Source organism: Colobus angolensis, unplaced genomic scaffold (genome assembly GCF_000951035.1).
Source record: "Colobus angolensis palliatus isolate OR3802 unplaced genomic scaffold, Cang.pa_1.0 Scaffold165, whole genome shotgun sequence".
Taxonomy (NCBI): Eukaryota; Metazoa; Chordata; class Mammalia; order Primates; family Cercopithecidae; genus Colobus; species Colobus angolensis.
The window spans coordinates 1,827,034-1,845,406 of NW_012114766.1; the positions used below are offsets into that span (position 1 = coordinate 1,827,034).

Sequence of the window (18,373 nt, forward strand, 5' to 3'; positions counted from 1 at the left end):
CTGTGCATTGGGGCTCAGGAAACGAAGCCCAGTCTTGCTTTGTGCTATTTCCATGTTCAATTCCTGGCCTGCCACAGAGTCCTGAGGGAGCAACTGGATTTTGAGAAGGGCTCAGAGATGTCCCGGGGAGGTTTCAGACCATTTTAATCATGTGCTAATCTAATTGGAGGTTCATAACATTTTGTATCACAATTTCAAGAACTGTGGGTCTGGAAAAACCTCCACCTCCACTCCTTATGAGAATCTCCTATAAATTGAGACAGAAATCCCCACACTTCATAATATATTTTAAAAAGATGTATGTCAGAAGAGAGGCATATGGAGCATCTCTGACTCTAAATATTCTAGCATAAGTTATTTGCAAAAGGCTTATCAACATCACTCCAGAATTCAAACATACAGACATGGACTACAGTGCCTGTGAATATGGTACTGAGCTTCGGAGGGAGGAGCAGGCAAGGTGCTTTAGAAGTGGATGCATAATTTAAGTGCTCTGAGGGCACATGGTGTAAAGAAAGAACCTAGAGGGGATCCGTAGAGATGGGGCCGCCTCCTCCTGCGGTGCTTCGTATTGCAGAACACAGACTGCGAATATGTTCCCTGCACAGATTCCCAATGCAGTCAGGGCTCCATTTCGGATGCAATGCCTGGTTTCTTCTGGTAAATCCTTCCCCCTCTTCCAGCAGAATCTCTGGAAGACTTTCGGATGAGATTCCTTTCTTACGAACTGGCTTATATCTGTATCGGAAGCAAAAATGATCTAATGGTGCCTTATCCTCTGGTTCCGAAGAAGCAGATCTTTGGGGTTTGTTTGCTGCCCCCAAATCGAAACAAGACAAAGTGCAATACCCACGTGGTAGCGTCCTCCAGTGCCCCGAGGTGGGCCGCCGCGAGGCTGATGGGGGTCCTCCAGCACTCACCGAGTTTATTATTCCTCTAGGTGACGTCCAGGTTCCAGGGCCTCCCACCAATGTGCACGCCTCTGAGATCAGCAGAAACTATGTTGTCCTCAGCTGGGAGCCACCCACTCCCCGCGGCAAGGACCCGCTCACGTACTTCATCGAGAAGGTAAACTCTCGGTCTGTGTCCTGGAAAAGCAGATCTCTGCGTGGCCCCCCACTGTCGTGATCTCTGCGTGGCCCCACTGACGTGATCTCTGCGTGGCCCCCCACTGACGTGATCTCTGTGTGGCCCCACTGACGTGATCTCTGCGTGGCCCCCCACTGTCGTGATCTCTGCGTGGCCCCACTGACGTGATCTCTGCGTGGCCCCCCACTGACGTGATCTCTGTGTGGCCCCACTGACGTGATCTCTGCGTGGCCCCCCACTGACGTGATCTCTGTGTGGCCCCACTGTCGTGATCTCTGTGTGGCCCCACAGTGTCATGCTGTCTGCGTGGCCCCAGTGTCATGATCTCTGTATGGCCCCACTGTTGTGATCTCAGCGTGGCCCCAAACTGTCGTGTTTGCTGTGTTTTAAAGATGGTCCATCAGTGGGTCCAGACCCTGCACCGTTGCTGGGGAACATGAGGTGACACCACAGCAGGGCGGAAACTGGTACCAGGGGCTGGGCTGCGTCCTAGCCTGGTGTTGCATCTTGGTGTGAGCAGGCAGTCGCTTCCCTCTCTGGTTGCCCGTGTTCTCCACTGCCCTGTGGAGAGGGTTCCACCATCTCCTTCCTGCTGCAGCATTCCAGGCACCTACGTGCTGGTGATTCCAGATTCCTCGCTGGCCGTGCTTGTGCACAAGCCATATGGCCATTGGGTGGCAGTCGTGTAGAGGAAATTCACACAAGACGGAGAAGCGTTAGAATTGCCAGATCATCCAATAGAAGGCTTTTTTTTTTCCCTGAATGCATGCAAAGAAATACAAAATACATTGTATATTGCAGTTCTGCAATCACACACACGTGTATGTCGGTAACCTACAGAATTTCACAAATGATCACCTCACCCAGCACACATTCTCTTTTTAGCCTGTCCTGTGACATTAAAAACGCAGGTTGTGACCCACTGATCTGACTTGGTGACCCTCTACTGGGTCGTAGACCACAGTTGGATAAGCTTCCAAAGCCCTACAAAGGCTGTAACTATGGTTTTGTGATACAAAATTTATATTATAATGTGCAATACAATAGATAGTATACGCATGTGACAGAGAATATAACATATATAAGCTTATGCCACCTAATACAATAATCACATCCAGCACCACTCAATGCAGCGTGGCGGAAACAGAAATGGAAATGAACCGTATTTCAGACTCCAGAATGGAGGAGGACCCTCTGGGCTTCTCTGCTTCTTTACAGTGTGTGCTATCTAGGGCGTAGAAACTGGAATTATTTCAGGGTAAACATTACATTATTAATTCTGGGTGACAAAATGTAGTTATTTGTGTTACGAAAATACAAGTGGTCAGTCCCTCTGTGGGGCTCTCCTAGGGTGGAAGGTATTTTCTCAGGCCCCTCATTCCCCTCACCTTTCACCAATACCAGAAACACCAAGTTTGCAAACACACTTTTATTTTTATTTTTGAGACCAGGTCTCATTTTGTCACTCAGGCTAGAGTGCAGTGGCACAGTCACGGCTAACTGCAGTCTCCACCTCCTGGGCTCAAACAGTCCTTCTTCCTCAGCCCCCTAACCCCCAGAGTAGCTGGGACCACAGGTGTGCGCCACCACACCCTGCTGATTTTAAAGTTTTTATGTAGAGAGGAGGTCTCGCCGTGTTTCCCAGGCTGGTCTCAAATTCTTGGTACAAGCAATCCTCCTGCCTCAGCCTCCCAAAGTGCTGGGATTACAGGCACTTCAATGTGTTTACAGGCCAGGTGAGCCACAACACCTGTCCCGCAAACACAGTTTTAGAAAGAGGACTGTACCGTCGAACCAGTGAGTGGGCAGAACCACCTGTGGTCAGTATTGATGACATGGCAGACACATTTTTTTGGTAATTTTTATTATTTTATTTTCCCATTAGTTATTGGGGTACAGGAGGTGTTTGGTTACATGAGTAAGTTCTTTAGTGGTGATTTGTGAGATGCTGGTGCACCCATCACCCGAGCAGTGTACACTGCACTGTATTTGTTGTCCTTTATCCCTCGCCCGCCCTCCCACTCTTTTCCCCAGTCCCCAAAGTCCATTGTGTCATTCTTATGCCTTTGCAGTAAACACATTTTTAAGAAAATGTAATTTCAACTTTTATTTTAGCTTCAGGGGGTACCTGTGCAAGTTCTGACAAGGGTATATTGTGTGATACTGATTTAGAGGTACAATTGATCTCATCACCCAGGTAGTGAGCATTGCACCCCATAGGTGGTTTCTCAGCCCTTGCCCTGTCTGGTAGATCTCAATGTCTATCGTTGCCATCTTTGTGTCCATGCGTACCCAGTGTTTAGCTCCCACTTATAAGTGAGAACATGCAGTATTTGGTTTTCTGTTCCTGTGTTAATTCACTTAGGATAACAGCCTCCAGCTGCACCCATGTGGCTGCACAGGACATGATTTCGTCCCTCTTTATGGCCGCCTAGTATTCCATGGTGTGGAGGCACCACGTTTTCTCCCTGCAGTCCACCGTTGATGGGCCTTGGGGTTGAGTCCATGTCTTTGCTGCTGTGGACAGTGCTGCGATGAACATACAAGTGCATGCATCTTCTGGATGAATGATTTATTTTCCTTTGGGCACATACCCAGTAAGGGGATTGCTGGATGGAATGGTAGTTCTGCTTTAGGTTCTTTGAGAAGTCTCTAAACTGCTTTCCACAGTGACTGAGCTAATTGCCATTCCCCCAGCAGTAGATAAGCCTTCCCTTTGTGGACCCACATTCTGAGGTAGGAGAGGAAGCTCTCCTATAGATACTTGGACTGCGGTTGCTTGGCGTCGCCAGGGCCTCAGGCCCATGATGCCCTGGAGGCTGCCACTGCGAACGCCTGGGGCAGATGCAAAATAGCGACTTTTCACTTCCACCAAAATGAGAGAAAACCCCTTCAAATATGAGTCTGATTTCTAGAAGTCTGAGTTGCTATCTGAAATTTTCAGCAGACTTACCAGGGTCAGTGTATATCCAACTTTTATTACCACAAAACTACTTTCAAAAAAGGAGTTTTATCTCTATGTGAAAAAATAAAATAAAATGGAATTAAGGTTTTTAAAGTAATTATGAAAGATAAAAAATAAGCAGTATATAAAATTTGGGAAAGAGAAGTTACATGGAACGCAATTAAAATCAACAATAATTCCATCATATAAAATAGCCGTATTAAAGTGTGGTACATATAGTTATTTTATTTTATTTTATTTTTTTTGAGACGGAGTCTTGCTCTGTCGCCCAGGCTGGAGTGCAGTGGCCGGATCTCAGCTCACTGCAAGCTCCGCCTCCCAGGTTCACGCCATTCTCCTGCTTCAGCCTCCCAAGTAGCTGGGACTACAGGCGCCCACCCCCTCACCCGGCTAGTTTATTTGTATTTTTTTAGTAGAGACGGGGTTTCACCGTGTTAGCCAGGATGGTCTCGATCTCCTGACCTCGTGATCTGCCCGTCTCGGCCTCCCAAAGTGCTGGGATTACAGGCTTGAGCCACCGCGCCCGGCTGGTACATATAGTTATAGTCTTTTTCTCCATAGATTTTAATGTACTTGTTATATCATACAATTTGCATTCTGTGTTACATTTCACAAAGTAATATAATTCTTCTTATCAGACTAAATATCTTTTTACAGTAATTTAACTGGCTATGTGGTTTTTAATCTATGAACATATCATCATGTGTCTTACTGTATTGACAGCCATTTTGATTGCTGTCATTTATCACTACCGCAAGGAGCTGCAATATGGTAATAATTTTAAATTGAAATGTGAACCACTGAGTTATGATGGAATTTTGCAAATATACTTCTAAATTATCTTTTATTATTTGCAGGTTAATTCTATGTTGCTAAAACTACCACCTGTGTATTGATTCTCTTACGTTGTCTATGGTTTAATCATTTACTTTAATGGAAAAATATTTATTAGGAAATATGATCAACTTTGGGTAATTTGTGACTTCCTTCTCCAAATTGGCATCATGTTTCATAAACCTCAGAGAAGATGCATGGCTATCCTGTGTGTGCGAGACACGGTGGGCGAGCCTGGTGGACCTGGGTTAGCGAGAACAGAGCATTTCTTCCTCCTCCACATGCCTCTGGGAACCTCTCGGTTTTCACCGCCAGTCTCGTTTCTCTTTGTAGTCCGTGGTGGGAAGCGGCAGCTGGCAGAGAGTCAATGCCCAGACGGCCGTGAGGTCCCCGAGATATGCCGTGTTTGACCTCATGGAGGGGAAGTCATACGTGTTCCGAGTGCTGTCAGCCAACCGGCACGGCCTGAGCGAGCCGTCGGAGATAACGTCCCCCATTGAGGCCCAGGACGTGACCGGTGAGCTGTCACCCTGGGTGGCCCCAAGTCAGGATGGGCTAAGAGTGGGGTGACACCAAATAGCCTGAAATTATGTGAATAATGACATTAATGTTATAAACGAGTTGAAGTTCAAGTGGACTTAAAACTTCACTTTACGAGAGATTAAGAGCTCTCTGCCATGTTTTGTTTGGTTCTTGACATTTCTCCAAAGCTCTATCTTCTTTTCATGAAACCAGTAAGTGAGTTGAAAAATATGGTTAGGAAATGGTCACTTTCATTGTTTTATTTAAACTTTTTTTTAACTTTTATTTTAGGTTCAGGAGTCCATGTGTAAGTTTGTTACATAGTTAAACTTGTGTCCTGGGGGTTTGTTGTAAAGATTATTTTGTCACCCAGGTACCAAGCCTAGTAGCCATTAGTGACTTTTCCTGCTCCTCTCCCTCCTCCCACCCTAGACCCTCTGACAGTCCCCAGTGTGTGCTGTTCCCCTCTATGTGTCCATGTGTTCTCATCATTTAGCTCCCACTTATGAGTGAGAACATTTGGTATTCGTTTTTCTGTTCCTGCATTAGTTTGCTAAGGGTAATGGCCTCCAGCTTCACTCATGTTCCTGCAAAGGACATGGTCTTGTTCTTTTTTATGGCTGCATAGTATTCCACAGTATATGCGTACCACATTTTCTTTATCCGATCTGTCATTGATAGGCATTTGGGTTGATTCCATGTCTTTGCTATCGTGAACAGTGCTGCCATGAACATTTGCATCCACATGTCTTTTATGGTAGAATGATTTATGTTCCTCTGGGTGTGTACCCAGTCCTGGAATTGCTGCATGGAATGATAGTGCTTTTTTTTTTTTTTCAGCTCTTTGTGGAATCATGACGTGGCTTTCCACAATAGTTGAATGAATTTACATTCCCACCAACTGTGTATAAGTGTTCCCTTTTCTCTGCAATGGTCACTTTTAAAGTAATTCAAATTTTAAGTACACTAGGGTTTTTTTTTTTAAATTAGTGTTTTTTTAAAAATTGTTTTGTAGAGATAGAGTTTCACCATATTGCCCAGGCCAGTCTCTCAAACTCCCAAACCGAAGGGATCCTCCCACCCTGGCCTCTCGAAACGGTGGGATTGCAGGGGTGAGCCACTGTGCCCAGTCAGGCACTAGACTTTCACCATATTGCCCAGGCCAGTCTCTCGAACTCCTGAACTCAAGGGATCCTCCCACCCTGGCCTCTCGAAATGTTTGGATGCCAGTGTGAGCTAGTGTGCCCAGCCAGGCACTAGAGTTTCTTGTCCATCTGGCTTGACGGTCCCTCTTGGAAGGTTTCGAATACAAATTACAGAAATTCTGAATTGCAGTCCCTGGAGTCATAACTCCTTCATGGATGGCAATTAACTAGCATGTAAGCAGAGGCACCCTGGAAATCCCCAGAAGCCTTTGTGGGAGGCACATTGGTGTCAGGAACACAGTTCTGAGTGCCCGGGTGCCCTCCTCCCTCTCTCTCTATGTCCTGTTTCCTGAGAAAGCCAGATATGGAAATGAACAAGGTCACGAGGCCAGCTGCCTCCAGGGCATCCTCAAGTTTCTATCTGGCTCTGGTTTTAATCAAAGCTCTTAGAACTCATACCCAGAACCACAGGCTTGACGAGACCAGCTATCTCTCAGCAGGGCCCAGCTTTCTTGTGGTTTATGACACATGTGAAAAATGACAGTGTCCATCATTGAGAAACACTGTGGGGTGTGGCCCAGGTGGCCAGCACGGAGGACACAGGTGGCCCCAAGGCCTTACCGGACCCCAGTTCACAGTCCACTAGTGGGGCCTGGCACGAGATGAGAGGATCTAATGGTCAGGTCATGACTGAATGTTGAGTGCCCCTGGGAGATTCCAACAGATCTGATAAAATTGAGTCTTAACTTTCTTAAAATTGGTTAATTTCCAGTCCAAAAAAGTTATTACCCAGGTATCCTCATCCCCAGTGCCAACAGAGGATCTTTTTAACTGCTTTGGTGGGGGACAGGAGGCTTCAGGATAGATGTCATCCTGTGTCTTTAGGAGTTGTGTGGAGCTTGGGAAGAGATAGGAGAGACCAGCACCTCCCAACGGCCCTTGGGTGGTCAGCCCCGGGCTCCTCTCCTGCTCCCAGACCCCTCGTCTGAATTTCTTCCAAAGCCCCCAACCTGGCTGTCCAGTTCCCTGTGGAAAGGGCTGGAAGATCTCTGGTGCAGCTTCCAAAGCTCTGATGCCATCTCACCACTCCTTTTGTTTCCTACAAAAAGTTGTCCCTTCTGCTCCGGGTCGGGTTCTGGCTTCCCGAAACACCAAGACATCGGTGGTGGTGCAGTGGGACCGACCCAAGCACGAGGAGGACCTGCTGGGCTACTACGTGGACTGCTGCGTGGCCGGAACCAACCACTGGGAGCCCTGCAACCACAAGCCCATCGGATACAACAGGTGGGCCTCCTTCCCCAGCCCTGCAGTGAGCCCTGAAATAAAGCATGAGAAGCAAGACTGTTGAGGCCCCTGTGGCCCTGGCACAGGGAGTACCACAGCCACAAGGCTTCTGCATAAATGAGTCTGTCTTAGCCATGCACGAGGACTGTATAATTTTACAGTTTGACCACTTGGATGAGCTAGTTACTGTACTCACTCATCTTGACCGAAACGATTTATTTATGGATGAAAGGAGAGTTCCAGAACCTGTTTTTTTTTTTTCCTGACATAATTAGCACTTAGGCCTTTTCTTTGACTAGCAGAGTTAAAAATAGCGACTACAATGTGAAAGTCGTTTTATTTTTTTCATATTGATTTTTTGAACTTGAAAGTTGCTTTGATCACGTGCCTGGTAGTTCTATTCTCTAGCGCCTGACGGAGACCCCACCAGGTGCCAACTCTTCACTTGTTGGGGGTTGGGGGCAGCCTGGGGGGATGCTGGCTGCTTTGCAGGGGAAAGCCAGTGACCCTGCCTTTGGAGATCCTTCCTCCTGCTGTCTGCTGAGTGTGCAGGGATGTCTGAGGTATTAGGCTTCTCTGCGATACACATCTTAGGAAAATGTTGGCAGCTGTCAGAACCACCCTTGTGGATGAATGATCAATTATGGCTCAGCCATTTCTCCTTTTACAATCTGAAAAAAATACGCTGTAAAAAGCGGTGGCTAACAAAACGAGATGTCATCGAAAAGAATAACAATTAGATGTTCTTCACAGCCCACACCAAGTGCAGAAATAGGGATCAGAATAAGAAACTTAAAACATGATTCCGGTACAGGGAAATGGTTAGTGAATATTTATTGACTATATATGATAAGTAATAATTGCTTACACAGACTGAGTACCTTCCATACACAAGGCACCTGTGCTAAGTTCTCCACCGAGAGTTTTCCATGTAGTGCCTGCAACAATGCTGTGGGGTAGGAATTATCCCCATCTTACAGATAGAAAAACGAAGTCTTACAGGGGTTAAGGAGCTTGATTAAGGCCATAAAATCTGTGAGGATCTGTGAGGTGTCAAAGCCAGTATTCGAGTCTAGTCCATCTGACTTCCAAGCCTTGGCCTCTAACCACTGCAGTGTGATTACCGCTCACTAAGTTTTACATACATGGGTTCTTTTAGATAAGGAATGGCATACTGTTGGATAATAGACTTTTGATCCAGACGAGGCCCAGAAAGTGCAAAAGCAAAGGTGAACTCACAGAACAAGTGGCTTTGACGCCACGTGTAGTCAGCTCCGGCCATAATTGGGTGCTGTGACCTTACTTTTAGGCTCCAAATGTTGAGCTAATTAACTGGAATTGAAAATGAAGGATGTATGTTATCCATAAAAATTTTTTATGGAGCATTCAGGATGATTTTCGCTTCTGCTGCAGGAGAGAAAAAGTGGAGCCTGGCAGTTCTGACCCTGATCCCTGTGTTTCTCAGGTTCGTGGTCCACGGTTTAACCACGGGAGAGCAGTACATCTTCCGAGTCAAGGCGGTCAATGCCGTGGGGATGAGTGAAAATTCCCAGGAATCGGATGTCATAAAAGTGCAGGCTGCACTCAGTAAGTCACTCACAGGCTGTTCTGGGCCGATGGCTCCCGTACACTGTCATTTCTGCATGAATAAACATTTATGATGCCATTCGGAAATTTATTGGAGGGAAAAAGGGTACTCGATTGTTGAACAGAGAACACACATTTCTTTGAAGCCTCTCGGTTGGCTGCTCGTCTTGGAAATGAGGGAGAAATGATAATACGCTAATAAAATGCAAATTAAAAATGGAAAACATTATTAGAGGTCACATGTGTTGCCAAATACCTGTACTCGTGTGAAAACGTATGCTGTAGGCCGGGCGCGGTGGCTCATGCCTGTAATCCCAGCACTTTGGGAGGCTGAGGTGGCTGGATCATGAGGTCAAGAGATCGAGACCACCCTGGCCAACATGGTGAAACGCCATCTCTACTAAAAATAGAAAAATTAGCCAGGCATGGTGGCGCGTACCTGTGGTCTTAGCTACTCGGGAGGCTGAGGCAGGAGAATCACTTGAACCCGGAAGGAGGAGGTTGCAGTGAGCCAAGATCGCACCATTGTACTCCAGCCTGGGTGACAGAGCAAGACTCTGTCTCAAAAAAAAAAAAAAAAAAAAAAAAAAAAAAAAAAATATATATATATATATTGTATATGTGTGCTGTAGGGGATACATTTCTCTTTTCAAAATATGTGGTAAAATACAATGACATCAATGGCCTTTTTAGCTGTTCTCAGTTTAAGGAACTTTAATCACTTCAGAGAACGTCATGTTTATGTAACTTTGTGACTTTGTTGGTAAATAGTGGTGTTTGACAGTTTTTATTATTTTGATGCAACGAGACAATTGGGATCCTAAATCTCAGGGACCCTCCCTAGAACAGCTGGCTGTGTCAAGCTGTGCTGCAGCCTTGTGGCTTTGTTTTTTCTCATGAAATGCACCACGCCAAGTAAGTGCACATACTCAGAAACATTTTGAAACACAAATGCCACACACGACACACTTGGATTCACAGTATTATCTTCCCACTTCAGAGGGAACTGTGTTGCTCATTGATGAGTTTTCATCTCTGACTAAATTTGCAACGTTTTCAGAAATTAAAATTTATCTTCTAATGAGATTGCTGTTGGATTTCCAAGGAATGTCAAATCTGGTAACACCTAGCTAGGTACAATAGTGCTGACTCTTTTGTTTTAAGATTAATCTCTCAATTTTTTCCATGAGGGACTTTCAAACATTCCCATTTTCTTTTTAAAGTCATTCCTACTAAAGGAAAACCCGTAATTTTTTTTTAGACTTAGAGTCTCGCTCTGTTGCTCAGGCTGGAGTGCAGTGGTGCGATCACAGCTCCCTGCAGCCTTGAGCTTTTGGGCTCCAGCGATCCTCATGCCTCAGCCTCCTGATGGGCTAGGACCACAGGGACGCACCACCAAGCCCAGCTAATTTTTTGATTTTTTGTGGAGATGGAGTTTCACCATGTTGCCCAGGCTGATCTCAAACTCAGGAGCTCAAGCAGTCCTCCTGCCTCAGCCTCCCAAAGTGCTGGGACTACAGGCATGAGCCACCGCACCCGACCTATTTTTATTCTACAATAAGAATCACTTAACTCTAATCACCTGTGTCTCAGAGGATGGCCACATCGAGGTGACTCAGAGCTGGGCAAAGCAGACTCAGGCCCATCCATTCTCAGCTTGTTAGGAGAAGACTGTCTGTTTCGAATGCCCTGCTCAACCAGGGAAACACAAATTCACATTCATTTGAAGGAACCCGAAGCTCCTGTAACTGTAGGAAATTAAAACAAACTGGAATCGTATCTGTCATCTCTGGCCACAGATGCTGAGTGGTTATTCCTTACGGTTCTAAAGGTGAAAGCTCCTTCTCCAAGCTTCTTTCAGGGGGCGGGGAGGACAGACCATCTTCTGCTGTGTCAAATGTTCACACCGGATTCAAACCGTTCATCACCCTTGTCCTATGGAAATCTTAGTAGATACACTTAGAAATAGCAATACATATACAGGAGATAAACTTTTGATTCATGTTTATACTCATCCCCTTTAAAAGAGTGTAAAGACCAAGGTGGTTAAATGTGGGTTAAGAGGGATCAGAGGGCAGAGTGTTCAGGCCCTTCTCCACGTTGCTTCCTCCTCCCTCCGCCACACTAGAGCTGGCTGCCCCGGGACAAAACCCCCAGCTGAGGCCCTCGGTAACTCCCTGGCTGTGCTTCCTTGCAGCCGTACCGTCCCATCCTTATGGGATCACACTCCTCAACTGTGACGGCCACTCCATGACCCTTGGCTGGAAGGTCCCGAAATTCAGCGGTGGCTCGCCCATCCTGGGCTACTACCTGGACAAGCGCGAAGTTCACCATAAGAACTGGCACGAGGTCAATTCCTCACCCAGCAAACAGACAATCCTAACGGTCGGTTGGTTTTTATTTCTTTGTTTATTTTTGCCTGGGTGGTTCTTTACAGTTTTTGGGCAATGTTTCCGCGTTTGATGACATTAGATAATTTGATAGACACAAAAATGGATTAAAAAATAGTATCATGAGATCATGAAGTTTTGCAGCTAAAAAGATCCTAGGAATCATATTCTTTTTCTTTTTGAGAAGCAGTAAAGAAGGGAGCTCAGTGGTGGAGTGGGTCTGACAATGAGTCCATGACCTCTGGTGTGACCAGCATCTGGTCCCAGTACCGTGGTAATGCTCCTTGCCCCAGACTCTGAGGCCTTGAGGGCAGAGATGGAGTCTCACGTGTGAGTCTGAGGGGAGAGTCGTGCTGGATGTCTGTTTAGGAAGAGTGATGTTGGCTCTCTGCTTGTCACCCACCGCTTCCCTGAGACATTCTTGTATGTCAAGCCTCCAAGAGAGTCCCTTGCCGCGGTGCCCGTGGTGCTCAGGTGCAGAGTGTGGCAAGGACATCAACTCAGAGCTCAGAGATCTGGGGTCAGATCCAGACACACCCTTGGCAGCCATTGTCCTATTTCCCTGTCTGGCCCTTGACCCCTCATCTGAGCATGGATGAACAGCCCTCATCTCACACAGCAGCTTCCCATCCCGACCCTGGGGAGCCACAGACCCCTGGGGAGTCACTTACACTCTAGCAGGAGGGCTTTCCTTTTTGGAGGGGGTAAGGCCTTAGAAGATCTAATCTTTGTCTACTAGAAAATTCTGCCTTATAAATATATCTCTTTATATTTTCAATATTTTATACACATATTATGATATGTAGGCAACTTCCCAGTTTGTTGTGACATGACTTGATATTTTGCCCACGTTCAACCTCTGTTCTGACCCCTTACAATGTCTAAATGTTCTCAACTTAAAAATTGTTTTATTTTCAATTGACAAATAATAATTGTACGTATAAATGGGGTACAATGTGATATTTTAATATATGTTTACATTATGTAATGATTAAATAAAGCTATTAACATCTCTATTGCCTCCCAGTACTTATAATTTTTTTTGTGGTGAGAACATTTAAAATCTATTTATTTATGCATTTATTTATTTTTTCAGTCAGAATCTCACTCTGTCACCCAGGCTGGAATGCAGTGGCATGATCTCGGCTCACTGCAACCTTCACCTCCTGGGTTCCAGCAATTCTCCTGCCTCGGCCTCCCGAGTAGCTGGGATTATAGGCGCGTGCCACCACGTCCGGCTAATTTTTGTATTATTTTAGTAGAGACAGGGTTTCACCATGTTGCCCAGGTTGGTCTGGAACTCCTGACCTCAGGTGATCTGCCCACCTTGGCCTCCCAAAGTGCAGGGATTACAGGCATGAGCCACCATGCCCAGCCTAAAATCTATTTAAAAATTTTTTTGAAATGTGTCTACAACACATTATTATGGGCTAAATCAATCATCCCCAAGCTGTGCAGGACTCGCTGCTCCTGTTCCTGCTGGAACTTTGTCGCTCTGTCCAGCGCCCCCCGCAGCCGGCACCTGCCCTTCAGCTCTCTGTCTTTGTGAGCGCTGCTGTTTCAGATTCCACATCTGAGCGCGATCGCACAGTGTCTCTCCTTTTGTCCTGGGGTCATCTCGCTCAGCACAACAGTTCTTCACTCGGTACGAGATTCCCGAGAAAAGCACCTGCTTACTTTCTGAATGCTTCACAGCTCGTCCAGTGAGGAGGATGAAGGCTGTCGCCATGGACCGAAGCCGTTTATCCTCAGATATCTTACTTTGGAAGCTATTTTTCGAGACAGTGTTTACCCAGATAGTGTTTTTGTCCCACTAGCCCTGTGGAGTCGAGGCTCGTAGTGTTGGCCAAAGGCCTCCCTTGTGCTTTGTACCCCAGCCAGACAGTGTCCCTGAGGGCCTGGTGGGTGGCCCTGGACTGCAGCACCCCAGGGACCTGGGCAGCCCAGGGGCTCTTGTCCTGTAGAGTCTGAGTGCGGGAGACGTGGTGGGCTCTGTCTCCAGGGTGACCCCCCTTGGGTCCAGGGCAGGGCCTGCTCAGGGGACAGTACATGGCCTGAGTGCCTGTCTCCTCCAGGCCTCTGCCCTTGCATTGGCCCTGGGTGACTGTCGCCTCTCTGTGCCTCAGTTTCCTTACCTGCCGCTGGGGTATCACCTGTCCCCGCCCCCTGTAGGAGCCTTTGGGGATTGAGTGTGGGACGCGTAAGGTTTCACGCAGCTGCTGCTTGTTGGGCTCCGTCAAGGGCCTTCCCGAAATATTTGGTCCAATTTCCCAACATGGTTCCTTCCTCTCATATTTTATTTCACAAACCAGTTATAACAAATCCTCCCCCTCAGTGGACTGTAATACATCGTTTATCTCATGTATTAATTTAAACAAAATCTGAATAGGTGGACGGTTTGATGGAAGGCTCACTCTACGAGTTCAAAATTGCTGCCATCAACATGGCTGGCATTGGGGAGCCCTCGGACCCCAGTGAGCACTTCAAGTGTGAGGCCTGGACCATGCCAGAGCCCGGTGAGTCGCTGCCCCCAGGACACCTGCCTTCTAGCACACAGGCTGGCTGGGAAGGGGCCTCTGTGGCTGTGGCTCAGGCCTTGCCAGCCTTCACGGCATGTCTGTTCCTCTGACACCCGCAGCCGCAGAGCCGCCGTGTACCAGGTGCAGTGCAGGGCTGTGAATCACGCAGACCCAGCATCTACTTTGGGCTGTGCATGGTCCACAGGCCAGTGGTGAGGGCAGAGTAGGAGGCCCTGAGGGTGAGGTGGGAGGGAGCACAGGAGGATCCAGACTGTGGGGGAGGGACAGCTTCCCATGCATCCCTGACCTATGATAAGGATTTGACCCAGGTCGCCTACCCAAAAGGAGCAGGCAGAGAGGATCACAGGTGGAGGGGAAGGTGCGAGCCCGGGCCCCAGCTGGGAGGCACAACAGGGTTCTAATTTGTGGGTTAGCTCCTGCTGTCCTCTCACGCCATTTGGGGATCTCAGGGTTTCCAGTTCTAAAAGGCCAATTGTTGCAGATCTGCATTTATTTAGCTAGTACTCTACGATTTTTTGTTCTGAGATGAGGTCTCTATGTTGCCCAGGCTGGTCTTGAACTCCTGGCCTCAAGCCATCTTCCTACCTCAGCCTCATGAATAGCCAGGATCACAGGTTCACGTCACCGTGCCCCGCCAACATTTTCTCTCTGTTTTCACAAGTTCTCAAGTACTAGACGTTGATTTCTTTGTCTCTAACCTATCAGGAATCAAATGCAATGGATAATATGCTCATACTTTGATAAAGTAAATCCTGAAAGTTGAAGCTGAGAAAGATCAAAGTTCAGAGTGTTTTCCGATGTTATGGCCAGAGTATACTGCCTTTTTCCTTTCAGTCAACCTCCTTTGACTTAGCAAATCAGCTGCTAAGAATCCAGATAAATAAGTCAATTAGAAAATTCCTTCCTTCCTTCTTTCCTTCCTTCCTTCCTTCCTTCCTTCCTTCCTTCCTTCCTTCCTTCCTTCCTTCCTTCCTTCCTTCTTCCCTCCTTCTTCCCTCCTTCCCTCCCTCCCTCCCTCCTTCCCTCCTTCCCTCCTTCCTTCTTTCCTTCCCTTCCTCCTTCCCTCCCTCCCTCCCACCTTCTTTCCTGCCTTCCTGCCTTTCTTGTTTTAATGAAATTAAATTTTGGACCTTAGAAAACGAGCAGGAGAAAAAGCTGTTCTAGTTTCCCGAGCCTTTTTTGAGGATTGATAGGAGACTGCCTCTCAAGGCTCAAGGCCACAGTAAGACTGGCTGAGGATGGGGCGGGGCTGCCTCTCCATTCCCCTGCACCGCTTGGTGCTTGCCTGGACCTGGGCCTCTGAACCACACGCCCTCAGAGTTGCTGTGGGTGTTCGTAGAGGACAGGGCTGCAGCGATGTGCTTCTGGCCAGGTGGGCAGGCTCCCTAAGTGACTCTGACTGACAGGCGTCCAGTCCCTTGGAGGGTAACTTGAGAACCCGTCCTTTTCTGCACACCGTTCCTCTCTGTGATAGCATCTGCTGGTCCCGGCAATGCAGCATGGACTTCTGAATGATTCTACATAGATCCACACTGGCCCCGATGCCCAAAGAGGGGGTAGCAGGAGCATTAGGCTGGGCCCTCCTCCCCAACCCCCAATATCATGCTGAGCACCCTCCTTACCCCGCTCTCCAAGAGAGGATGATAAACATCAGATGGGGAACAGATACGGATGGTCCTGGTTGGGGGCGTCCCGGAGGAGCAGTAGGTCCCCGGGGGTTGGGTCGGGCGGTGGGTGTGCTGGGCTGGCTATGCGCACAGAAACAAGGTGGCATCTGACTTTGCAGGTCCTGCCTATGACTTGACGTTCTGTGAGGTTAGGGACACGTCCTTGGTCATGCTGTGGAAGGCCCCCGTGTACTCCGGCAGCAGCCCTGTTTCTGGGTATTTTGTGGACTTCAGGGAGGTGGATGCTGGAGAGTGGATCACTGTCAATCAGACGACAACAGCCAACCGTTATTTAAAGGTGAGTCTTGGCCGGCTGTGGTGGCTCATGCCTGCAATCCCAGCACTTTGGGAGGCAGAGGCAGGCCAGTCACTTGAGGTCAGGAGTTCAAAACCAGCCTGGCCAACATAGAGAAGCCCCATCTCTACTAAAAATACAAAAAAAATTAGCCAGGCATGGCACCATGGCAGGCGTCTGTAATCCCAGCTACTCGGGGAGCTGAGACAGGAGAAACGCTTGAACCTAGGAGGCAGAGGTTGAAGTGAGCTGAGATTGAGCCTCTGCACTCCAGCCTGGGTGACAGAACAAGACTGTGTCTCAAAAACAAAACAAAACAAACAACAAAAAATAAAGGTAAGTCTTTTGTCTTGGAGTTTCCCTGTGTGTGAAAGTGCTGTCGATCTCTGTGCAAGCCAGCACGGAGCCCCATGGTGAACCTGTTCCGAGGACAGGGGCGTGGCTGCGGAGGGTGCAGCCACCATGCGCATCGTGGGTCCCAGCAGATGGGGAGAAGCGCCTCGAGGACGCAGAGCCCTCCTTCCATTCACACCAACATGCTGTTCGCTCCTGGGGAGCTGCGCAGACACGCCTGTGTTCTTCCACATTGCAGTCTAATAGCTGTTAATTGTCTGTTCATGGGCTACGTCTGTGTGCTTTCCACAGGGATGATGCATTTTGTATTATGTCCTTCCACTTCATGCCCTGCATCGAATTTACTTAATTCATGTGATCGCTAAAGTCCATTTGATAAACATCACACACAGATATACACACAGTTTTCATACATGGAGCAAAACTATAATGTGGCACTTCCGCAAGCCTCTCTTTCTCCAAATGTTTCGGTTTTCAGCACTTGCAGTTCCTCAGTAACTGGGTCAGGTGTAAGGACTGAGCCCCAGGAGGCCTACATGCTCCAGCTGAGTTGCCAACTGCCTTAACCCAGAGGTTTTCTTCTCTGGGTGCTGGGCCCTGTGGTGGGGCGGGCCTGCGTCCTTCCCTAAAGCACAGTCACGTCTGGGTCTGGTGCCCGAGCACAGGCCGAGAGGGCCTTCCACGGGTGACACCTTCTGGAAACCCTTTGACGACAGGAAACAGCCAGTTTCTTTAGAATGAATGAATCAGCTTCTAGGAATCAGCTACATAAATCAACTAGAAGCTTAGTAAATATATACTGATGTTTATCCAAGCAGGTTTTAATAGGAATAACCCAGGTATGTACAAGTAGAGATGGATTTAATTTTGATGTCCCAATGATGATTTTACACAGTTAAATGTCACACTTAAAATTGTATTAGTTCCATAGAATTATGTTAAACATAAACACCAGATTATAAACTAGTCAGTATGATTTTACTTCTGCTTTAAAATATGCAGAGATAAAAAAATGAAAGAGGTTCTATCAGATTGGTAGCAAATGTGTTTATTCCTCCAAAGTCAAATTCTGCACCACTGTGAATCTCTTCTTCCCTCCTTTTCTAGCTCATTAAGTATCGTTTTTCCAACTGGAAAAATAAGCTATTTTTGGAAAGGTCTATTCATAATACAATCTGAAAAACTCCAAAGTCATCTTTATTTTACCTCCACACATCTGGTGTCTCCTCTGTTGTTTCAAGGTCTGTGACCTGCAGCAAGGTAAGACCTATGTCTTCAGGGTCCGGGCAGTCAATGCAAACGGCGTGGGGAAGCCCTCGGACATGTCAGAGCCCGTGCTGGTAGAGGCGAGACCAGGTAAGGCTTTGCTGTCAGTCATTCAAAACAACAAAAATTATAGAACAGCAGTGATTTGGGGGGAGAGTGTGCATGTATTATGGATGTATGGATGGGTGTGTGGATAAATGAGTGGGAGAGTGTGCATGGATTATAAGTTTATGTATGGGTGTATGAATAAATGAGTGGGAGAGTATGCATGTATTATGTGTATATATGGATAAATAAGTGGGAGAGTATGCGTGTTATATGTACATGTGTATGTATGGAGGGGTATATGGATAAATGGGAAAGTGTGCATGTATTATGTGTACATGTGTATGTATGGATGGGTATATGGATAAATAGATGGGAGAGTGTGCATGT

General features: G+C 47.2%; 1 protein-coding gene across 1 annotated transcript in view; it reads left to right on the forward strand.

Moving 5' to 3' along the window:
• The window catches only part of MYOM2 (myomesin 2), a 99,472-nt gene that overhangs the window by 37,651 nt on the left and 43,448 nt on the right, over positions 1 to 18,373 (forward strand). Inside the window, exons 14-21 of the mRNA XM_011937545.1 lie at positions 941 to 1,068; positions 5,222 to 5,405; positions 7,665 to 7,839; positions 9,305 to 9,426; positions 11,624 to 11,811; positions 14,206 to 14,332; positions 16,143 to 16,321; positions 17,914 to 18,028. Of these exons, the coding sequence (XP_011792935.1) occupies positions 941 to 1,068; positions 5,222 to 5,405; positions 7,665 to 7,839; positions 9,305 to 9,426; positions 11,624 to 11,811; positions 14,206 to 14,332; positions 16,143 to 16,321; positions 17,914 to 18,028 (1,218 nt within the window). The remainder of the gene's footprint in view (positions 1 to 940; positions 1,069 to 5,221; positions 5,406 to 7,664; positions 7,840 to 9,304; positions 9,427 to 11,623; positions 11,812 to 14,205; positions 14,333 to 16,142; positions 16,322 to 17,913; positions 18,029 to 18,373) is intronic.